Source organism: Gadus morhua, chromosome 22 (genome assembly GCF_902167405.1).
Source record: "Gadus morhua chromosome 22, gadMor3.0, whole genome shotgun sequence".
NCBI classification, from domain to species: domain Eukaryota; kingdom Metazoa; phylum Chordata; class Actinopteri; order Gadiformes; family Gadidae; genus Gadus; species Gadus morhua.
In genome coordinates this window covers 20,990,383-21,015,033 of record NC_044069.1, presented here as the reverse complement: position 1 = coordinate 21,015,033, position 24,651 = coordinate 20,990,383, and the positions used below count along the sequence as shown (strand labels likewise).

Genomic DNA, 24,651 nt, shown 5'->3' with positions numbered 1-24,651 from the left:
GAAACCTTGCCGCGACCTCTGCATTCTACACAAGCTCAAGCATGCCGTCCATGTAGGGTAAACGGCGACGTCACTACGTGCGTACGTTAAACTATTTCCGGTTCGAATAGAAGCCATCTTGTTTCCCGTTGTTGGCTAAATAAAATAAATAATAGACTCAGGCGGACTTCTCTTCGAACACGCAAAAGAAAGTGAGTAAGACCTAAAAATGTATTTGTGTGTAAAATGATGACAAGAAAGTATGCCGGTTTGAGTGAAAGTAGCGGCAATTGATCCGCGTCTTTTCATTTGCTCTTCTTGACCAATAGACGATTGTTTTGGAAGACGAACATAGGCGCCATTTCCCTCCTCGCTCTCTGAGGCGCTTATTGGTGGCCCGCGAGAGGGATCAGAGGCGGGCGAGAAACTGACACAGTTGCGCCACCATTTTGGCTCTCATTTGTTTAATTGTCGAATGAACTGCCCAGTCGTGTTGGATCCATAATGGCGCCAGTGGCTGAGCGAACTTGGCCATAAAAACCTTGATTGGTGGAATCTAGTCCGAGGTTTGATTGGTCTGAAGGACAGATACAAACGTTGTCTTTATTGGTTAGATTACTTCTTCCGAGCTCTGTAAAGCTTTGCAAACTTTCATTAGGGGGGCAATGCTTTGTCCAGTGGCAAATTCGGTTAAAAAGACCCTTGATGCCCAGTGTGAGCAAACACTATAAGGTGTATCGGAACCGAGCTAACACAAAGATCCCCTGAGCTAGCTAGGATCAGACAACAATGAACACTCGCTAATATTTGGCCAACAAACCATCGCTTACGGCTCAACTTTGTTCTGGGAGCATCCAGTTAAAAGAATTAGATCTTTAATGGCAACGGTATCATGCATTCCGGAGGAATACAGCGGATGTGTTTACCTTTCAAAACCAATATTTGCGGTGAATAAATGTTATATGGTATGATACCCCGGTGTTAGCTAGACTTTCTTCCTTCTATCCTAATAACGACTGGGCGTATTGTATTTCAATAAAATACATACTCTTTAATGAAAGATCTTCTACATAAATGGTTATGTCTTCCGAAGTTGGTGGATGATACAATAGGTACATATTTAAATGTATGAAGGAATATACAGAGTTGGATCATTACAGCTACGGAATATACGATTTGATATTATTCAATTATAATCTCAACCCCTAAATATTGACATTGGATTGTATTTGTTGCTCTTCACCAACTCTTAATGCAGCTAATAAATAAACAGCTCTCTGAGACACGAGTGCATTGCACTTGGTATTATTTCACAGTTCACAAAGTTCTGTCCTAGCGTACCGTGGGAAGTAGATTATTAACAGTATGTATCAAGACTTTTCCAGTATCAACTTTCTCCCCCGAGTGGAGTTTTCATTCAATAATTTCTTTATTTAGAAAATAGTTAATAGTTTTTAATGCCTTTCTGGATTCAAACGACTTCATGCTTTCTCCTCTTTATTAAAGCCCGTGAATTGTACATACAGAAGGCATGCATCTTTTTGTGTACTTAAATTACTGCATAATGGCTATATTGCTGTGTGTTTGTGAAGTAAATAAACCCGGATTGTGAATGTTGATGTCTAAACAACAGTGTCGGCAATGGTAAACACTGCCCTCCTGGAGGCGGAGAAGTCATGGGAAGGTCTTTTTTTTTTCCATTCCTGCTTTGACCTTGTCAGATGTCATCATGGAGGCATTTTGGGTAGCCTCACTGCTAAAATAGATTAATCTTTGTGCAGCCTCCTCTCTAATCATTAACCGGCCAGCTACGTGCCTGCTCTCGTTCCTGCACCAAAATAGTTGTTTCTCTAGAGTCTCTCTTCACTTCTTGTTCTATCCCTCCTGTTCTGTAGTGGATCTCCTCTATGTCCTTATCCATCCTTCCCGTTCCCATCCCCCCCATCACCTCTTCTAGTGTGCTCATTGATGGACTAGCTTTGCTCTCTCTCCCTATGGGGGACGGGGGACGGACTTGCAGTTACATGCAGGATAAGCTGACGGTCACTTCCACCATCCTCAGCACCAGTCCCTTACTATAAGCTATTATTCGGGAACATTCGTAGATACACATCCCCTATGTCTTATGATTCCTGACTATTTAATATGCCTGTGCAGTGCACCGTTAATGTGTTACCCTGCGCTTGTGTTCCAGTGTAAAGAAGGGCCATGTTTGTATCATTGAGTGCAACGCACCTTCTTAACCAGTGGCCATCTTACCAGAAGGACGCTATAGCATATTGCACACATGGTTTTGTGATGACATTGGGGTCATACAACAATGGCTTTGTGTATTCAGTCTTTCGCCCATATCTCCTCAATCTTGTTTACCCACAAACAGAACAGAATATTACATGGTTTGTTTTCTTGCATTGCTACCTGGTTGATATTGTCACCTCACTAAGGTTTTTGTTTGTTTTACGAAAGACCTTTTGAAATGGCATGCTTGTGTCTGACAAGTTGAAGGATATGTAGTCATGAGTAATGGTAAATGTTAAACGGCTTCAATTGGCTCATTGACTAATTTGGCTTAAAAAATAAACATCAACCCCCTAAGGCATATTGACTCTCAATGTTAATATACGCACTAACAAACTATTTAATACAGTGCTCGGCCCTGCTAAAGGCTGAATGTTGGTGTTTACCTGTGACTGTGAGCAAGGATGAATGAGAGAGCAAGGACAAAAATGTGCGTTTGAGTGCACGCGCACGTATGAGACAGCGGCGTCTGCCCGGTATGCCTTTGCACTTCTAAATCATGTGGCTGCAACATGCGGCATCCATCTTGACACTTCTGTCAGCCAGTGGTAGTGCAGCCTGGCTGCCTGCATCACCGGGCCGCCAGCCAGTAGCAGCAGAGCGGAGGCGGGGCTGAGGGAGACATTTAGTTTGACATTGTAAATAAGCAGAGAGCAGTTGTCAGAGAGCAGCCTGTGGTTCCTTTCTTCTCCGTCCTGCCGCGAGTCAAGCGAGAGCCACCAGAGGAGACACCATGCAGAGGCAAGACGACACCACCCACCAGCTACCCTTTCACACGCGCACACCCTCGGACGCTTTCCACAACTTTATCTGCTCTTTGGTTCTCTATTCTTTGCTGTTCTCTCTCTTCCTCTTTTCTTTTCCCTGACCCCTATCCTGCGGCTCAAGGTAACTTAGAACAGGAAGTTGTCTCTCTGTGAAAGGGGGTTGGGCAGACGGGAGGTAGGAGGAGCTGGGAGGACGTGTCAGCCCTGATGGGTCGGTGTGGCAGCCAATGGGACACAAGGACCTTTCTGTGTCATTGGTGGAGTGCGTCAGAGTGGGCCGGTTGCTGGGGCCCGAGGCGGGGTTTAGTTCCATGTAGCAGGCTAGATTGACTACTATTCAAAGTTAAAGGGAAAGGAGGCTGAAGGAGATTTTGTCCGGGACTCGGGAGTGGCGCTGTACTGATTGCCTGCTGCTTTGCTGGCTTTATAATTTATAATCTCTCCTCTTGGCTTTCCTCTTAAAGCGGCCTTAACGCTGCAGGGGTCATCTCACAGAGCAGTGTTATGGGGAGGGGGGCACGCCATAGAGGTAAAAGAGACAAGAAACATACAACTTTGCTGTGGGACCATCCGAGGACTCCAACAGGAGAGTGACGGCTGTGGGTTGACTGGGGAAAGGAGAGGGAAGGGAGGGCTGGGGGGGTCTAGTAGACAAGGCAATGTGTAAAAAGAGAGTAATAGATACAAGGGGGGAGGGGTACCGAGGGAGGGGGAGACTGTGTGTCCAAGCTGGAGCGTATTCTTTTTTTTTCTTCTTTTTTTTGGGATGGCGTTGAGTGGAGCAAGAATGCCTTTTGTGTAGTGCCGAGAGGCGGTGGGGGCTGCAGGAAGTGGAGGGGTCGGGAGAGAGTTTGTCAGCCCCTGATTTTTCCTCCTCTCACTCTCCTCTCAAGGAGTCTTGTTCAGCTCTCTTGTTCCGCTCTGTCCGGTCCCCCGCCCCCCTCCACCCTGACACGGCAAAACCACTCGCCATGAAGGACACACGGGGGTAAGTCTGCAAAACAAACCCAAAGACAAACAGACGGAGACAAAGTAGCAAATGCAGAGCTGGATAGGTTCTGTTTGTCTTTCTCAGACTGTTCTCTGGTGTTTGTATCTGAGTCCGCTCTCTCTCTGTCTGTTGTTTTTCGGTCGGAGCTTGTAGCGTTGGTTGGCTTGTGTTCATTGCCCCCTTACTTGTCCTTCAAGTGTCACTTCGGCGCTGCATCGATGGGGCCGGCACTCAGACTTAGTGTTTCACAGAGCCCCCTGTGCTGGTGAATACACACTGTCATGTCAAGTTGTGTTATCTGTATCAGTATTTAGTTGGTGATTTTGTATTTTATTGTGTGTGTGTGTGTGTGTGTGTGTGTGTGTGTGTGTGTGTGTGTGTGTGTGTGTGTGTGTGTGTGTGTGTGTGTGTGTGTGTGTGTGTGTGTGTGTGTGTGTGTGTGTGTGTGTGTGTGTACTGTTTGTGTACTGTTTGTGTGTGTGTTTCAGTTGTTTCGACTCGCTGTGTTTGTTTGTGGCTTTTGTCATAAAGTATCTTTGTATTTTGTGACGATCACACTCTCTTCTTCAGGTCTGTGGTTGTTCTCACCTCCAGGTGTTGCTGTTTCAAACCCTGTTCTTTTTATCTGGCACATGCAGTGATGCAGAGTAGCATGCCGTCCTTGCTAAGTTTGCTTTCTGTTTGTGCCTCAATCATCATCCTCATCTAGTAATGGTGGATTTCAAAGGGTTTCGATGTGCAGCTGGACACCCCCCTCCCCCCCACAATGTCCGACCCTGGGAAGACACAGAATGCCAGCTTGTCACATTCAGGGATGGGGACTGGGGAGGAAGGGAGGGTGCACTGGTTTGATCTGATGTCTTGTGAAAGAATCTTGCGAGGGCATCTCTTCCCTCTTTCCGTTTAACTCCTTTTCCCTCCTACCTAATTGAAGGTTTCCACTAGTTCCTCTGACTAAACCCAATACCCTTTTGGGAGAGCGAGGGGGAGACTAAAAATAACTCTTAAGTTGAAGTCCCTTGCCGCCAGTTCTGAAGGTTGGCCGGGTGTCTGCATTACATTTGAATATTATCTGTGGTTTACCCTGCGCCATAGGCACATCTGGCGACAAGCATAAATAAATTAGCAACTGCAAGCCACACGCACACACACACGGCTAGCAAAAACACACCACCCGCGTAGCGTGGTCTCCTAGCCGGTGGCCAAGGTGACCACAGCTGCGTCATGTGCGGCCCTTTGCCCTTGCTGCCATGGTAGTTTAATGGATGCGTGCGTCGTCCATGGAGGCACTGCTAAGAGCCATGGGGGGGAGGTGGGTAGGGGTTAAGCCGTTTTTTCCCCAGTGAGGAATCTGCAGGTAGCTGCCTTAAGCCCAGCCCACTTTGACGACAGAGAATAGGCCCTCGCATCGGATGAAGGTCACAGGAATGTTAGCGCGCCTCCCGCAGTCTCTCTCTCCGCGGAGAGGGGGAGACGAGAGGGGAGCGGCGAGAGTACAAAGAGAGGGGGAGAAAGAGCCACCGGGAGGGAGGGCATGAGTGGTAAACTTAAGTACAAAAACCTAGGTGGTCAAAGTTGATTTATTATTGCTAACAAAAGGTACACAGACAGTACATACTGCTAGCATGACAGGGGTCACTCAGGTGCTGCAGTGAAAGTTGAAGACAAGGGCCTCTAACCTCCCCCACAACCCCCCCGTCCCCTGACCACTTTCTTTTTCCACTCCACTCAACCTGCCTCCTCCCTCTATGGTCTGTCTCTTCTCTCTGTTGAGTGACCTTGGCGGATCAGTGACTAGCACTTCCGGGAGTTGGCTTGAAGCAGAACCAAGGGCAAAGTTTGCAGGGACGTTTGGTTGTTCTGACTCTAGCGGACTGAGACAAGGTCAGACTCATGGCCTCGTTGCAGGTCAAAGCCGGCCCGGCGATACGGCCTTTGTGTCTTTCTAGTGCAAAAGCCGCGCAAACTTGTTTTTCTTTACAGCACAGCAAAGGCTACTTGAGTACAGTGTATTCTCTATGAGAGTGTCACACCGGTTTATGGCCCTGCTGTGGTTAATGTGTAATTCCTGACTCAGAATCTAACTTCTCTAACTTAGTTTTTTTTAATGTTTTGTCAAAGTAGATCATTTACCTGGTGTACTGTAGCCATGCCAACCCTTTACCCTTCTGGTGGGTAAGTGTTGACTTGGTGGAGAACAATGAATGAGCAATGGCGATGACTGTTGGTTAAACTTATGTACACGGCGCTTTATGAATCAGGACTTCAGTTGGAAAAATACCCCATGGCGTATTCTTTACTCTTGTAAGTCCTAGTCTTTTTTACCTACGTCTTGCCTAATTTTGTTACTATTTTACTGATTTTTGTCCCTTATTTCCATATAGTTAACATTACGCACCCGCACTTGTTTAACATTACAACACGTGACCCTTAGCATTTAGTTTTTAACTGGAGTAATGGATTTTGGCAGGGAGAAATACCCACATTTCGGTCTTGAATGTGAGAAGCGTTGCTGTTGTGACACAGTGGTTCTGCTTTACTGTGTGCCCTTCAGATAGATCAGCGCTCGGGGTTTCATAACCTCTTCCTGAGCTCGTTGGGCTGCACTGTGACAGGTTAAGCTAAGTTCTGCTGAAACCCAGGCTTTGTGAGGACACGTGTGGTGTGTGTGTTGCGCCACGTTCAAACCCTGATTAGCAGTACCAAACAAAACCCTTCTGCTGGTCTTACACAGTTAGAGTAGGACGGTGTTTGCTGTTCCTGCTCCGTAGACCAATTGACTTTGGTAGTCACCGCAATAATGTGCTAGCTAGATAGAGCAGACATGGAGGCCCACCGACCGGAAGGTCACATCGAGGTCGTTTGACAGGAAATGAGCTAGTCGATTCTTTTCTTTTCTTCTGGTCTTCTCCGGTTCCTTCTATCGCCCTTCCTCTGTGGAAGACGAGAGTTGACTAAAGTTATTTGTCGTTCTTTGGCACTCGTCCATGCGCTGTTTTGACAGCTATGATAATGAAGACGAGGGGGGAGAGGGGGGGAGATCAAAGGCCATTCATTAGACATGTTTATCACAGTCGTTTGGACCGCTCTTCATTCAACAAATTCGTTTAGTTGTAATCAATGTGATAAACCAATAATGATTTTGGATATCTAGACCAATCAAAAAAATACGTGTTTTTTTTGTTGTGTTTGCCTTAAAATATAGCTAACAATATAGTTCTTTGAATGATCTTTGTAGTGCATATCCTGCCTCCTCACGTGTCATATCATCAGCACCATTGAAGTTTGTTCTTGAGTTAAGGTCTGGGTAAGTTGGTATTAAGTAAACAACACTACACCTGGCTCAGTGTTAAGTTTAGTCACCTATTCGCTGAGTCACCTATTAGTCGGATCAGTTATGTTGGTTCATCTATTTTTCAAGTCCCAATCCCTAACAAACAAGTAGAACAAGTAGTTGATTTCTGTTTTAGTTTGTTTATTTGTAACCCTGCGTTCACACCAAAAGATGCAAAAAGTTAACGCGCGTCGTGATCCCATTCAAAGTGAATGTAGAGACGCGTTGCTGCTTTGCTGCCGAGAAAACGGGCAGCAAAACTTGATTTGCGGCGCGTCAAAATCTGATTTGCGGCGCGGCATGCCCGTGCCCGCTGCCGGGCACGGGCGAAGGGCGCGTTCACGTATTTTGCGGCGCGTCAAATGCTGCTCGAGTTGAAATATTTCAACTTTTGACGTGCGTCAAAAGTTTGACGCGCCGCAAAACTTGATTTGACGCGCCGCAAAACTCAGGCGTCAACGCGTTCGGGCAGCAAATGCATCTTTTGGTGTGAACGCAGGGTAAGGGTTACTTCCCCCAGCCCCGCCCCGACCTGGTGCCATAGCAACAGGGGCAAGATGACCACTGCTACCCCACCAGGTCATGGTCACCTGCCCTCCGTCATTAAGGACAAGCTGATGCTCGCGCTCATACGGCAGCTTTTATCTCATCTAGATGCCTGGCTGTCGAAGGGCAATATGCAGTAAACGAAGGGAGTTCCTGTACTCGTCCATTTATGTATACGGCTGCTGGCATTGACTCCATGTTCTCTCTGTTCACAATACCCTGGTGGAGGAACCTTTTTCCGAGAAGCAGGGAAGAGCAGGTGAGGCCAGGGTGCTGCGGGCGAGCGAGGTTGGGATGCTGCTACTTGATGCAATGTGCTCGGGTGGGAGGGGGGTGAGGCACTGGACTAGGCTGAGCAGGGGGAGCATGATTGCTTATTCAGCAGAGGGAGAGAGAATCACCTGAAAGAAAATAAATGCCTTGTCAGACACTGCCAACGAAGCAGAGAGCGCACCTCCCAGAGAACAGCGTTCAGCAGGAAACCCAACACCGCTGTCTCTCTCTGACCCATGGAAGGACAATGAAACCGCAGGGAAGGGGAGAGGAGTTCAGATGCACTGTATAGAACAACACAATGTACCCTAATATAGCACCGCAGCTTAGCACCAATGCAGCAAACAAGCATGCCCTGCAGGTTGACAACTTCAGGACACACACGCACACACACACACACACACACACACGTCACACACAGCCTGTCCGTACGGCCAGACTAACACTCGCTTGGACGCATCAAAAATAAAGACTCCCCACTCTGCATCAACCTCTTTTGGCTGTTAAACGAGGTAAAACCTCACAACCTTGACATTTATTCGCTTGTAGCGGCGGTAGTATATACTTTCTCTTGTGTAAAGAAGGCCTCAGGCAGGGGTGCTCACGGGGCTAGCATTTGGCCCAGACCATAGAAGGTGTTGGACCGAGACAGGCGTTCTGTTCTGCTTCTCACATGTCTCACACACACACACACACACACACACACACACACACACACACACACACACACACACACACACACACACACACACACACAGCCCATTGACAAGTTTGATAAGCTGATAGGCCGTATCGATTGAGGTAGAGGACGCTATCTAGCTTGCTTGAGGCGCAATGTGGTGGGGCCTGTCGTCTATATATCTATTGTGTAGCCAGGTCCGTCCGTCCGTCATACACGGTATCACTTTTCATCATATTTTTTTCAGTGGCTCACCTTCCAGACCAGCTCTTCCTGAGAGCTGCTTCATCATATCACTTATTTTGAATATGAAAATATAAAAATTTGGGAGCCAGATTACTGCCTGTCTATTTAGGTTGAAGGTCATGGGGTCACAGAAGGCATGTGCGTGTCTTTGTGAAATTCAAATTTGAGGTCTTAATAAGATTAAGACCTCATCATTTTAATATGATGTGCATGTATTTACCTGTATGTCAATTGTGGCACCCATTGCACTCCTGACCATCCCTGGAAGAAGGGATCCCCTACTATGCTTTCCTTCTCAAGATTTCTTCCTTGCTAAAAGGGAGTTTTTTCTTGCCCGTGTGGGGGCTTGGGTAAAGGGGGGTGTCATAAATATTTGGCCTGTTAAACCCTTTGACACTGTAATGGTGATTAAGGGCTATACAAATAAAATTGAATTGAATTGAGCAGTTTGTTCAGGTGCACATAGCACAATATAACTATACATTTATGTGTGTTTTTGCCTACTTCAGAGTACCGTACACTATATCCTCGAGGCCCCTGCACTGTTGCCATGGCAATTAGTCGCCTGCAATGGTGTTAACTGTCTTATCATCCTTATTGACCTACCAGTCAGAGAAAGTCACAAAGTGTGTGTGTGTCTGTGTGTGTGTGTGTGTGTGTGTGTGTGCGTGTGTGCGCGCTAGCGTTCGAGCTAGTGCACACGTGTATACCAACATGCATATACAAGCCAATATACTGGGTTTAACCCCACAGTTGCCCCGTGTCAATATATCACAAGATAAATGGCTGACTTTGGAAATTAAGTCTTCTTTTACTGGAAAAACGACAGACAAGTCTACTATTCCCTTGATGCAAAACCTTTGAATTGTTTGAATTGTTTTATCATCTTCTATTGCCACTTCTATTGTTCTGCTGTGTCTTTCACTGCAACCTATTTCTCCCTACATTAAGTCGCTTAAAGAGGCGGGGTAGGGAGAGCTGCGTGAAAAGCACACGGCACTCGGTACGAGGCAGAGGACCCAGTTTCCCATAAACCCTTTCTGCCCAGTGGAATGCTGGGATTGTTCTCGTGACTGCAGGATTTCCATCAACCTTGAAACGCCACTGGACTCCGGTGGGGAGCTGTTGTCAAGGTCACTCACTGGCCCGACACACCACAGCACTAGCGCGTCCGCCATTGATTTTCATCAAGCTGTCCCCCTTCCACTGCCATTTGCTTTCATCGATTTAGGCTACTTTCAGTTTGAAAGTGATTGACAGCCTGGGGTATGCGGCATGCAGCCTTCTCTGCATGTTATTTAATGGGTGGGGGATGGATCTCTGGATTTTTGAATCAACACTTTTGTCTTTTGTACCAATATCGTAGTCGGTCAACTAGAGTAGAGCCGGAGACATCCATGCTTTGCCAAACTGCTCTCGCTCTCGCTCTCGCTCTCACTCTCTCTCTCTCAGTTGACCCACATAACTGGTTTTACACCACTCTGACTGAGCCCCTGTCAATTTCTTACCACCCCCTGTCAAAGCCTTTGGCAGTCATAAAACACGCACAGACTCACACACACACAGGCAGTAGTTCTCAAGAGCTCTTGTTCATGCTTCAGTCTCTTGCTGGAAAGGTAGGGGACACACAAGCATGTAAACACACACTCGCACACAGTGAAGGGGGTGAGAGAGTGCAGCCCGTAGCCTCTCTAGCACTCTGCTTGTTCAGGCAGGCATGCTGATATTCCCAGAGCAGATTCCTCACATGCCATAGTAACCTGCTGGTTCCTATTTCAAACTCCCTCTAGTCTTCAGAGAGAGGTGTGTGTGTGTGTGTGTGTGTGTGTGGATTTTTTTTTAGTATAAACCATTTTACCGGTGCTGTAAAAAAATATTCAGCAGTTTGGATGGGAGAGGGAAAGACGGACACACAGAGCCACAACCCTCCCTGACGTAGTTGCCTGAATTGCCCCGTCTGAGGGTGACGGAGACGCTCTCCAGCGTGCAGCCGGCCTGTCACTCCGTCAGGCATAGGTGGACGCCGGCAGGGGCCTTCTTTAGATCCCAGTGTATTCTAATATTGGACCACGCCATGAACCACCTCCCTTCACCCGTCCATCTGGGATCAGATGCCTTGATCGGGTGCCCTGGCAAAGGTGCCGTTGAGCATGTGTGGGATTGGCTTTACCTGGTGCTGAACAATAGCATTGAATATGAGAAAAAATGAGGGTCTGCACACTGTTTAAATGCTCCAGAAGAGGATTTATTGACGAGGTTTCGATCTCTAAGGATCTTCATCAGGCATTGCCTGTGACAACATCTCTGAGGGAGAGGTCTGACCACCTCCTGCTCCTCAATGACAGGAGCATGTATTCCCGCCGCGAGTGATGTTGGATAAGGAACTTGTGGCCCGACAGGCTGTTTGTACTAACAATGGACTCTTCCTCCTCCAGCAGAGTAGAGGATGTCTGCCGATGCGTTTGGAGCCGGGGGCACCGATGCCCAGCAGACCCTGCAGTCCTTCTGGCCCCGTGTCATGGAGGAGATCCGCAACCTCACTGTGGTACGCCTACTTCCTTTTACACACACACACACACACACACACACACACACACACACACACACACACACACACACACACACACACACACACACACACACACACACACACACTGCTGCTATGTTTGTGCGACATGATTTGACCCCCCATGGCTCTGTTTCAGAAGGATTTTCGCGTGCAGGAGTTGCCTCTCGCCCGCATCAAAAAGATCATGAAGCTCGACGAAGACGTCAAGGTAAACCGAGTCACAGCACCCAGACAGAGAATTAGACCTATCATGGATTTACATGGTGTAAGAATACAATGCAAATATGTATGCAAGAACAAATTGTGAATCCCCTTTTCTGAAAGCCCTTTACATGGATTAAAGTCAACATAACATGGGAGTCATGGTCAAAATAAAGGGCTAATGTAAAAACAATAAAGGCCAAAGCTTCAAAAAAAGGTGTGTGTAAATGTATGTTAAAGTCAGTGGTGCCGATGTATTTCACACGTGTGGGGGGGTGATGGCATGTGTCACGCCGTGTCACCATCAGAGGTGACTGCCAAGCCTCACTGCGTCGGTGAATAATTCGAAGTAGCTTCTTAGCGCCGGGGCAGGTCAAGGGGAGGCCTGCGGCACAAAATGTCTGCCCACGCACCCCTACCGATCAATATCTCTCGCAAGGGAGGTCGGGGATGCCGAACAGAGATGCTGTTGTGTGTAGAAATGATGAAGGTGCACTAAAAAGTGCAACATAAAAAGTTTTTCTCATAAATAATGTATTCACTAACGTGGGTCTTGCAGGCGTGGATTGTAGATGCGGTCGCTAGCCTAATCGCTCTCCTAATGAGTGGAACCCGAGGAGATGGCACCCCCAACAAAATGCAAGGATGTCATTACCGTTCAAGTAGTCAATTAAAGGGACATGCAGGAGTGGTTTTTCACCAGAGGGGGGGGGGGGGTGTCAGGACAAAGGACAGCTTAAAGAGATCAAAGGATCACTAACAACATATAAAAACAAGATGTTTGACACGGTAGCAACTGTTTGTGTGTGCGCCTGTTTTTGAGAATGTCATTGAGCACAGTGTGTGATGCACTGAGAAGGTGTGTGTGTGTGTGTGTGTGTGTGTGATAGTGTAGATCCAGTTCAATATTAAGAGGTTAGTTGATTCCTCTGCCAAACCATACCAGCATTCTAGCTTATTATTATGATTCTTCCGATGAGTGTTCCCTCTGTGATGGTGTCAGACGAGGCGGTGGGGGGGAGTGGGTTCCTGTGTGTGAGACTAACCCAGCTGTGGTGCCCTGTGTCCAGATGATCAGCGCTGAGGCTCCGGTGCTGTTCGCCAAGGCAGCCCAGATCTTCATCACGGAGCTCACTCTGAGAGCCTGGATCCACACCGAGGACAACAAGAGACGCACCCTGCAGGTGACCCCACGGGCGCACACACACACACACGGAAGCATGCACACTCGCTGACAGACAAACACTCAAACACATACAGACAGACAGGCACACAGACATATAATTATCTGTGTATGATCTGAGGCCGCATTCTAAGCGTTCAGGAACTCTCAATCTGGCGCAATCTCTGTCTACCTACCTCCCTGTGTCTCTGTCTCTCCCTCTCTCCCTCCCTCTCTCCCTCCCTCTCTCCCTCCCTCTCTCCCTCTCTCCCTCCCTCCCTGCATCAAGCTTGAAAGTAATTCCGGGTGGGAGCGCTGGTGACCCATTTCTCCCTCCAGGGCCATTTGGTTGGCTCTGCTGCCAGGGCTAAATAGTGAGCGCCCTGGAATGAGGTTAGGGGTAATAGGACAGAGGGGTGACGCTGAGGGTGGGCCGCTGGGGGAGGGGTTGTCACACCTGGATGTCATGAGGGGCAAGCTGTGTGGCAGAACATCAGAGACGCCAACCCGGCTTCTCCGCTCACATACCTCCAGAAGGTTGTGTGTGTGTGTGTGTGTGTGTGTGTGTGTGTAGGGGGGGGCGCACAAATGATACTGCCTAAGAAAGACTCTAAATGCAGTCCAGGAATTCTTTAATCATCCCGGTGTCTTAGTTTTTAACTGTTATCCTAACTTACTTCTCCTTGTATGTCTTTTGGAGATTTTTAGACTGAACCCTTTTTCTCGCGGTTAAACTGCGCCGCACAAATTAAATAGAACCTTGGTACTTCTTGCAGCGCAACGGCAACACGTTAATTACATCTAACACCACAGATGGTGCGCGAGGCGTGACGTATGTGCCCCATGCATGTGTGATGTTGCGTCACACACGCACACGCACACGCACACACAGAGCCCGGGCCCCATTGTGCCCGGAGCCATGCTGATTGGGGTCACCATGGCAACGCTCATCAATAGAGAAAGTGTGGATCTGACCCGGTGTTACATTAATCAAGTGTTTATAAATAGATTGTGATAGAGGAACGTGCTACAATGGGGGGGGGGGGGGGGGGGGGGGGGTCCTGAAAGCCAATATCCTGTGGAAAATGGGGGAGGGGAGAAGAGGGTTGGAGGCCTACAGTGGTTCCTGGTGACAGGCGAGGAGACATGTCTCGTTCAAATGAACGCCCGGCGTTGGTTTGATTCATGACATTTTGTTGTGGGTTATTTTAGGAGAAAGTGATGAGCCACGCTGGCGTGTGCCAGCTCATGTAGTTGACGATATTTAGAAAACAACATCTATTGGTGCTTACAGCGCTGGTCAACTTCAGCACTTAACCAAACACCTTTCATTCTGTGTGTTTCCCTACAGAGGAACGACATCGCCATGGCAATAACAAAGTTTGACCAGTTTGACTTCCTGATTGACATTGTGCCCAGAGATGACCTCAAGCCCCCCAAACGCCAGGTGGGTGGTGTGTGTGTGTGTGTGTGTGTGTGTGTGTGTGTGTGTGTGATTATCATGGATGCAGTTTCACTGATGGCAGCTTGGAGGTGCTGTAAACATCCTTGACTGGAAGCTGCATTCTGACCCTTTAAGGCTTTCAGTCGGATGTTTGCAGCTTCTTGTTGCCCCCGTCAACCAATGACAACCCCCCCCCCCCCCCACCACTACCGATGCGGTATGTGGATCCTCTCCAGCAACAACCACTTCCTCACAAAGCAGTTGCACTTTGACTGCGTGAGCACAGACTACTTCCTGTCGACGCAAGCGAAAGATCGATGGCTTCCTCTTTAAGCCTAAAACAACAGATTTCAATAGTGTGTGAGAGGAGAGTGGAACGTGAGGGGCCTCGTCATGGTTACCGTCTACTGGAGTGTAAACATCCTACACTCTCAGCTGTGTCCTGAAGGAGCTGGGAGAGGGGTGTTTATGCTTCTGGTGATGGAGAGACAGCGACTGCGCGTCACGACCCCGGGCCGAGCCGTGGTCCACCGTTGCAGCAGCTCTGGGACTGATGGCAGGAGGTCTAGTACCAATGGTAAAAGTTCTAGAACCAATGCCAGAAGGGCAACAACCAACAGCAGGAGGTCTAAGTGCAAGAGAACAAGGCCTACAGAGTGTCCATGTTAGGAACATTCACCCTTGTTCCTCCGACCCCATCAAGCCCTCTGTACAAGAACCCTGTGTCACTTCCATCTCCAGAAGCTATTAAGTTATTGTTGCTGGACCAATCAGTGAATCACTGATTCACCGATGTGACGGAAGAGTGCAGCTGACTCTTATCACCATAGCCCTGGGCCATTTGAAACTATATCAGTATGTATCTAGATATCTCAACCGCGGTTAGTACAGTTAAATGCTAAGTTACAATGATAAATGTGGTATGTGATAACATTGAGTTATCTTCTCATCATACTTTGTTTACATTATAAAAAAGTGCTACAACGTGACAAAGAATGAATGATATAGTGTAGTGGTGTCCTTTGGGAATAACCATACCTGGGTCTAATCGCTCCATTGGTATCCAAAGTTACTACAGATGTTCCGTCAAATTCCTCCTCGGATGGAGAGATTATTTTTCTTAGGTCCACACACCACAGTATTATTGGGTGTATAAACCAGATCCCATGAATCCAGGGTCCAGCTTGTGCGGTCTGCAGTGTACACTAGGGGTGACCCTTTGGGTGGGGGGTGGGGTCCATGTCAGTGGATCTGAAGCCCAGATCACATTACTCATCCCCTGGCCTCAGCCCCATCAGTTATTCATCACACCGGCCATCCTCTACCGTTTCACCCGCAACAATAATTCATGGAGATGTACCGGACGGATAGGCCTCTCTCCATGTCTGTGTGTGTGTCTGTCCACTGACCTGTGTGTGTGTGCGTGTGGTTCTGCGTGGCTCTGCCCACAGGAGGAGGTGCGTCAGTCGGTGGCCCCGGCGGAGCCCGTCCAGTACTACTTCACGCTGGCCCAGCAGCCGGGGACGGTGCAGGTGCAGCAGCAGCAGGGCCAGCAGGGCCAGGGCACCACCACGCTGCAGCCCGGGCAGATCATCATCGCACAGCCGCAGCAGGGACAGGTACAGCCCCACCCCCCCACCCCACCCCCACCACCACCGCCCTCATGTGGCTGGCTCCTGCTCTGGGCGGTTCAATCACCTCATCCCGAGTTCCATAAGCACATTCCAAGCGGCCATCTTGGTACGTCTTGACCGAGCGTTTGGGAATCACCAAGCAACCAGTTGTTATTCTTATTAAAATGATGGAACAGCAGCAAGAGGACTGCTTGGTATGTGCGTGACATCATGTGAAGTCCTCCCACAGCGCCATCGCCAGAACATGGTGTGAACACAGCCAGGGTTAGTGGGTTCGAGTCCTACCGAGTGTGTGCACTCCGTGTTACAACACGCTTTGGATAAAGGCGGCAACAACATGGCATGTTTGTGTTTTGGTGTGTGTGTGTGTGTGTGTGTGTGTGTATACAGCATGTGTGTGTGTGTATGTATGTATGTATATACAGTGTGTGTGTGTGTGTGTGTATGTATGTATATACAGCATGTATGTATGTATATGTGTGTGTGTGTGTGTGTATGTATGTATATATTTGTGTGTGTGTCTGTGTATGTCTTCAACTGGACTTCCCCATGTGAGGGCAGGCTTAACAGGCTTGTTACTGGGATGGTCCCATTTAGCTTTATTGATGTTAGCTTTGGCAATCTTCAAAGAGCTGAACTCTCCCAAGACCAGCTGTATTAACTGACTCAGGGAACACACCCAACATCACATGTGTTATCATTGCAGTCTGTCACATCTACATACACATAACACAAAGAAACCTTATGGGGCCTTTCAGTTCCTCCAACCGTAATGTAGTCTCTCATTCTTAAGCTACCTTGCTCCCTCTCTTTCTCTCTTGCTTGTCCAACTAGCTCCTCTCTCTAGCTTCAGAGCTGCTCTTTATAGTGAAGAGGTCACTGTGTGACATTAGGCCAATCACCTGACATACTGGAAGAGGAAAAAAAAACTAGTTGTGTAAGAGATTTGATCTTGTTTTAAATACCAGGCCTCCAAAATGACAATTTAGAGTCGGTTTAATTGACACATACAAACATTGGGCTGAATGAATTGAATGCATCAGCATTGACCAATTTTAATCCATAATTTCTGATTAGCCGATAACTCTCATGATGACCTGCTCAACTCACTTAATTACAACCTTCAGAGGCCTCGTAACTGTGTGTCTTCAGCTTTGTGATAAGGTATTATTGACTACTGGATGGTAGCAGTTGTAGTCCTTCTAGATAGTACTATGAGTACTCTAGTAGTTGGATTGGTCTAGCTGACCTCCGTAGTGGTCCAAGTTGACCTAGTGTAGTTGACCTCAGTCCTGGCTGCTTGATCGGTATTGTAGTGTCAACATCCCTCCTCACCCACGTCTCAATGGTTTGCTGTACCTTAAGTTCCTCTTCCTGGGAGCTCACGGTTTCCTCTCTAATTATGTCTAAGATCAATCTTTTTAAAGCCCATTAATGCACTATTGGTAAAGAGTCAGAGTTTAAAAAAGTACAGAGGAAGTGATTCCAGAATACTCAAATGGAGAATGACAACGAGTCCATTTATGCCACAATCCGCGTCCTCCATCAACCTCTTTTGCAGAGTGTTTAGAGTGTTTATAACGTCCCTCGTAGGCCCACTGCTACACAGCATAATGACATTTGTTTGTCATTCACTTCCACTCTAAGCTCAGCGCTTCAATCTGCAGACCTCACATACTTGCTTGTCTTTCAACAGCTGTACACAGCCCCATTTGACCGTTCATGCTTTCATAATGCGACCGCTCCACCTGTGCTTACTCATGTATTAAGTTGTTGCATTGTCTGCCCCTCCTTTATGTCTCACTCTATCGCTCTTGCTCTCTCTCTCTCCTCTGTTCTGCTCTTGCTCTCTTCAACCCCATATTGTGTCGGAACCCAGTTGCTACAAGGTGCCACTATGCAGCAATTACAGCAGGTGCAGGTGCAGTCACAGGGCACACCCATTACGGTAAACACACACACACGCACACACACACACGCAAGCGCGCACGCACACACACACACACACACACACACACACACACACACACACACACACACACACACACACACACACACACACACACACACACACACACACACACACACACACACACACACACACACACACACACACACACACAAACACAGAGATACAGCGCATGTCCAAAACGTTTGATATGGAGACCTTTAGCGTCTCTTGTGTCAGCCGTCATTCGACCGGCCCATCAGTTGCACGTCTAGCTCTGTCCATCTCGGGTGACCCTGTGCGTTGCTACTCAGAGGACAAACGCAGCCTTGAGATCAGGTGACCCTTCCTGGACAGACGGAAAAAAGAAAATGAGAAAACCAGAGGGATGGCCTCAGTATCTCTGTATGATGGTCTATGAGTACACCATATTCCCTACACCCCGAATCTCTCCATCGGATTCTAAATAAAGCCCCAATACAGTTATTGATCCCTTTTTCTCTCCTACCCTGCTGTCCATCATAAGCCACATCACATGGCTGTTCATCCCATTGACTCTCTCTCATCTCCTGCTCTCTCCCTCCCTCCCTCCCTCCCTCCCTCCCTCCCTCCCTCCCTCCCTCCCTCCCTCCCTCCAGAGTGGCCAGGTAGCCATGCAGGTTGGTGATGGCCAGCAGCTCCAGATAGTGCAGGCAGCACCTGCCCAGAGCCAGGCAGGGCAGGGCCAGGGCCAGACCATGCAGGTGATGCAGCAGATCATCACCAACACCGGGGAGATCCAGCAGATCCCGGTAAGCTACGGAACCGTCCCGTGGGTTCCCTCCACCACAAGCTAACATGTAGCCATCTGTTGCTGGGCAAGAAGCCTCAATTCGATCTGCTCTTTGATGACCTGCAGCCGATTTCACTGCAAGACGCTTATTAGTCATAGTAGTTCCAGCGTGAATTCTAGTGATGATAATACTACAGGCTTTTTTACAAAACCGTTTACATTGCATAAGAGCTCTGCATACCGAAACGACCTGTATCCGGGTAAAGCCCCTCCCCTCTGAATTTCAAAGGTGTCTTCAGGCATTTAAACTGTTGATAAGGTGATGTGAGACACCTCTAAACAGTTAGACAATGGACAATTTAAATCACAAGCAAGATAAGAGCATTTAACAAAAAAAAGTATGTATTTCATCACTGCATAATATATGCAAACTAGAAGCTCTCTTTTCAAATGATTTATTCTGTACAAGCTAAATATCAAATGAAAGTTTGGACTCCCCTGATTCTAAAAGTCAAAAGCATATAACTCTGTAACTAAAACTTGTCGAACTAGTGGCAGAAAACCTCAACAGCAAACAACAAACTTTTTCTTTGTAGAACCAACAATGATGTCTTATCTTGTTCAATTTCTACAATTGTTTTTCACATCAATGTTGACTTTGATCGCATAAAGCCAACATAAACAGATAAACCAATGTCTGGGCACCATTATGCGACTAAACATGTCGTTTCTAATGCTAAGAGAGGGTTAAGGGAATAGGTAAATTGCCTTCAGTCAGAACTTATGTTTGGCTCCATCGGGTGGCCATATGGTGCAATTGTTTGGCTTGGTGTCATTCAATTCTATTCTCCCTGACCTACTAAAACCTCTATATCTTTGCTCTACTTCCCTTTATTGCCATCAAATATTGACCCTGGTTTTCATCATATGCCGTGCTATGACAATAAACAGGGCTACTAACTGAAAATGGTCTAGGTGGTTTTCAATCTAAAACATGACTTATTTTAGGCAAAAGATTTAATCTCCCACTTACGTTTTAGCTTTATTCATTCTAACCAGCTAGTTTTCGCATCCCACACCTTTACAACAATCTCACATGCTTTCTTTTTTTTGGCTTTTTTTTGTGGCAAAAATGTCGAAATCAATGAGAACCTTAAATCTTGTACCAAGATTTCATATTATATCCCTTGCAGTTGTGGAGATATCATCCACAATATTGTTTTCAGAAAATAACTTTTAACCAATTGGGTAAAATAGGTGAACGCATCGGATTGATCAATTGGGTCATTGTTGGTCCTCTTTACAGAGATTGGTTCTAGAGTAATGTATTGTCTGTCTTGGTCTCTGTAGTTTATACTAAACACACGCGTGCTCTAAAAGCAGGGGTTGCCACCCTCTTGTGGTGTGTACTTGTAGGTGCAGCTCAACACAGGGCAACTGCAGTACATCCGACTGGCCCAACCGATGTCCGGGACACAGGTGGTGCAGGGACAGATCCAGACGCTTGGTAACGCCCAGCAGGTAACATGAAGACCTAAAGAGTGTTCAGCACAGCACACCTGCAGTTCACAAGTATTACCCTCAGCTGTAACCAGACTGCTCACGTCGTTGGTCTCTCTCCATCCTCCAGATCACACAGGAAGTACAGCAAGGCCAGCAATTCAACCAGTTTACCGACGGACAGGTAAAACATGACGAGGAAGACGCTAAAATAAATGTTAACCCCTTAAAGTAAAAGGGTTAGGGATGAAACTCTGTTCATTGTCCTGCTTATGTGATGACAAAGCTCACACACTGAGACAGACACACTGTCTGCTTCATCTCTTCCACTGGGTGTGTGTCTCTCGCTCACCCCCTGCGTCTCTCTCCCCCCCTCTCACAGCAGTTGTATCAGATCCAGCAGGTGACGATGCCCGCGGGACAGGAGCTCACGCAGCCCATGTTCATCCAGTCGACCAATCAGAGCGCAGACGGACAGGTCACACAGGTCACCACCGAATGAGCTCCACGTGCCTCCCTCCCCCGTTCACTGACACAGACACAGAGACAGACACACAGACACAGACAGACACAGACAGACACACCAGCTCACCAGATTTCAGCAGTGGGATTTGTCCCACTGCGTGACCCACTGGTAGTGCTCACTCAACCATGGTTCTGAGCGCTGTGATGGTTTTTGTACATACCAGGACTGGAAGGCCACCCACCTCACTGATTTATTTTTTGTACAAAAAACTGATCTTAATAAAACAAAAAGGAACACCACCCCACCGGCAGTGTAATGCAGTTTTACCAGTTCAACTAACACATTATTTATATACACACACGCACATGCACACACAGTTCACCTCTCGTCCTCCTCTTGTCGTCAATATGAAATCAAGTCAGTCAACAAGTTGGTGGTCCTGGTCACACCTGGATCCCAGTAGACCATCCTCTCCCTTGCTCCCCCCCCCACCCCGGCGCTCCGGCACGTGGGAGATGGTCGGGGCCTTGATTCCAGGAGCGCCTTGAGATTTGACCCCAACCCTCTCCTGTCCCTCCTGGCCTTGTGTCTCATCGTTCTGTGGGCTCCCTTGTAAAGATGTAGTAGAGTTCTTCTGCTGCACCTACTGTATTCCAGCCATAAAGTAATGTGTCTAAGATTTAATTATTCGATTCGAAGCCATATACGTCACATTAGCTTGTTTGGAGTTGTGGAGGGGGCTTAATGTTGACACCAGAACCCAGTAGAAGTCAATGATGATGTTGAGTTAGTTTATTAAGGTGTTTTTAGCATGGATTCTGGGGGATGAAGATGGGTCATGAGGGTATTTGTGCGTGCCCACGTCTGCACTAGCCCCTACCAATGTTCATCAGCTCTACTTTATCATGGTTTTCCAATCGTCTCCATCTCCCTCTCTCTCTACGTCCCTCCCTCAGTCTCCTGTGAATCTGTCCTCTGCATAACAGTGCTGTCCTAGGTCACTATGCAGTCCCTTATCTCCCCATGCTCTTCAGTAGGGGGGATTTGAAGTGCTATTTTCAGTTTTTGTACGTTTCACATACAAACCCATGACTCTTTTGAAAGAAACGCCCCATTTCCCTATTTTTTAAACCGAACAGTTGTTTTCAATACATTCTTTCTCTATATTGTGTACAGTAATGATCATTATTATCAATGTTGTTATTATTTAGTTTTTTTTTGCATGTAGTTTAAACTGCCAGCATGATATGCAACAAATAGGTACAAATTTTATTTTTGATGTTCCTTTTTGTAAACAGACTGTTTGTGAGAAAAATTTAATAAAAACCTTAACGTGCTTTTTGTACTCGTTTTTTTCTTTTTCTTTTTATTAAAAACGAAATGGATGAAATAGACAGTATATCTATACCTGTAGTGGCCATAGGGGGGCAGTACTGAACTGAACAAAGTTATTGAACCAGCACTTGCAATATCCTGATTTATTACTAAGTCGCGGCTCTAAAGTCCCACATTTTATAACAAGGCTATTTTTATAGCAGCATAGACACTTCCAAAGTTCACAGCAAGACAGTTTTTGTGGCAAAAATGTCGAAATCAATGAGAACCTTAAAGTTTCACCTGAGTAAGAGACTATAAACAATGCTAAGCTTTTTTTCTTCTGCCGTCTTAATATCTTGGACTTGGTTCTGGTTCCATCAGTTAACAATAGCGTCACGAGTCGGTTGGAGACTGCTCAGCCCCTGCGAGATCAGCCCGCATTCCTTATCCGACCTAAATCTTAAAAGGAAGAAAGTAATTATGGTGGGACAGAAAACGAAGCAGTGGAGAAAGGTGGTGTGTAGTCTTAGTGCTCAAGAATGACTCCTCACAGGGTATAGGCCTCCAAGGCCGAAATCATTAGTGTCATTCCTCCTCAGATCGTCTTTGAATGTATAAACTGCTTTTCTTTTTTTGTTTGTGATAACACATTTTAAGGACCCTTGACATCTGACACGTTAAAGTCGTAGAGCTCCATTGAAATAAACCCAGGAAACATCTTTCTGATAGCTGGCCAGTGAAGGACCCAAGCAGCGTCCCTGGTTGGTAGAGGTTGGGCTTCAGTTCTAGGATCTAGAAGTTTCCCTTGTGATCTTTGCAATACATTTTCTGTTGAGGAATCTCAATGTTTACCTGGTTGTGGTTCCGCAAAGTTTTTCAATCAGATTCCAGATGTTTCCTAGTTATACATTTTCTGTGAAGTTCTCAAATAAGAACCTCACAGAAAGTAGTTTTCTTGGTTGGTTTCAGTAGACGAGGGGGTCACGGGTTACACCTCCACAAACCTCTTACGGCCTTTTGTTGTTGGACTTAATGGCTGAACAAAAACAGAATTAACAACTGCAGACTCATGCTTGCTTCTGTTATGTCTAACAAGAACCGCCAGGGTTGTGTGAAAGTTGGACCTCAAACCAACCGTGATGAGGATTGTCTGCTGGTATTTTTCTTGGCTTGGCCAGTCCAGTCAGATCAAGGCAAACCTTCGGCAGATAAATTGCTTATGACTGATTGAGCTTCCCTCCGAGCCTTGTGATGTGTCCACAGCCACAGTTGGCCTCACTCGGTGAGTGACAAATATCCAAACAGAAGTGGACAGGTGCTTTGACTATGAGTTTGATCTATCATGGAGGTGTTTTGGAAAATGTGTTTTAGCCAACCTCTTGAGGCTGTCATGCCGGCCTTTGCTGCGATGATGTGATGGGAGTATTGTAAAAGTAGAACGATCCCCGTGCAGGAATATTCTCCATTCAAGACCCTCATCTTGCTACCTAACCACCAGGGGAATTATATCTAGTGCTGTGTGTTGACCGCAGGCACTTGAATGAGATTAGTAGATGTCACTACATGTCATTCTAATACTGTGCTCTCTAAAGCAGCGCCCATCAACTCAATGCCATGAGAAAGACTACCTCATGATCCATTTCTATGCATTAGTTTGCTGGTGCGTTCCAAAGCATATCAGTTTCAATATTTAATCAATGTATGTTTTCTTGAAGGTATCTGTTTTTATATTCCCTCATAGATTGAGTCATGCTTAGTGATTGGAGGTAGAAGATCTAAACAGAACCAGAGGACCATTAGGTCTTCTAGAAGGCCATTAGGTCTCCCAGGTTCCATTAAGAAAGGATGATCGGTGTAAGCTACACCGTTCCCCGTGCATTAGTTTGCAATTTCTGATGGCTTATTGATCCTATAGCATCAAACAAAACGCTGCATTAACCGGAAGCCGCAGGGACTGAGACATGTTGATGTATAAATTCCACACGCAAGTCGAGGGCTTTGAACCCTGAACTGCTGAAGGCTTACAAGAAGCCATGGCTGCTGCATCAGCGCTCCAGTGGATGTTTGCCGTGTGTTTTTTCAGCCACAGCTACAGCTTTTAATAGCACCCACACACGTTTCAGTTTGGGTTGTTTTAGTGTGACTCTCTAGCTCCTTCAAGACTAGTTTTAGGTAAAAAGGCTTCACTTTTATATAAAACGTCTGCTTAGTCATGCGGTGAATAAAGCAATGGAAGAAGTTCTGACACAAAGAAGCTTTTGACTTGTTCATAAGGGACTCAATGAGCGAGGTAATTTTGCAGTTAAATGTAATTTCCTGTCTAACTCACTCTTGCCCTTCAGTTGCTGTATTCCGGAGCTGTAACCATGGACACTTGTATTCTAAAATAGATGCACCAATAAACATTTGATGTTAACTCCCGAGTTTGAGATGTCAGTTTGGCCGCGGCTACGTGATGGTTTGGATGTGCTGCTCGCAAGGGGTCTGAATGCGGTGGTGTTGGAAGCAGTTGGACACTGTCCTCT

The 24,651-nt window shown here is 46.9% G+C and overlaps 1 protein-coding gene across 18 annotated transcripts; it reads left to right on the top strand.

The window, feature by feature from the left end:
• The first annotated feature begins 76 nt into the window (after positions 1–76).
• nfyc (nuclear transcription factor Y, gamma) lies at positions 77–22,146 on the top strand. Of its 18 annotated transcripts, none has more exons than XM_030347916.1 (11): positions 77–191; positions 11,549–11,658; positions 11,822–11,890; positions 12,954–13,067; positions 14,397–14,492; positions 15,941–16,108; positions 18,003–18,071; positions 18,710–18,862; positions 20,260–20,364; positions 20,474–20,527; positions 20,726–22,146. In XM_030347916.1, exons 2-11 carry the CDS (start codon positions 11,560–11,562, stop codon positions 20,843–20,845), a joined length of 1,047 nt encoding a protein of 348 aa, XP_030203776.1. In that variant the 5' UTR covers positions 77–191; positions 11,549–11,559; the 3' UTR covers positions 20,846–22,146. The 18 variants fall into 18 exon arrangements, with proteins under 18 accessions (XP_030203776.1, XP_030203768.1, XP_030203772.1 ...); XM_030347908.1 differs by having other exon boundaries at positions 11,819–11,890; XM_030347912.1 differs by having other exon boundaries at positions 100–191; positions 11,552–11,658; positions 11,819–11,890.
• Positions 22,147–24,651: the final 2,505 nt, after the last annotated feature.

Coding starts and splice junctions, on each gene's coding strand:
- nfyc (XM_030347908.1), top strand. CDS start 11,560: ATGTCTGCCGATGCGTTTGGAGCCGGGGGCACCGATGCCCAGCAGACC. Junction 11,891..12,953: donor AGCTCGACGAAGACGTCAAG/GTAAACCGAGTC, acceptor CCCTGTGTCCAG/ATGATCAGCGCTGAGGCTCC. Junction 14,493..15,940: donor TCAAGCCCCCCAAACGCCAG/GTGGGTGGTGTG, acceptor CTCTGCCCACAG/GAGGAGGTGCGTCAGTCGGT.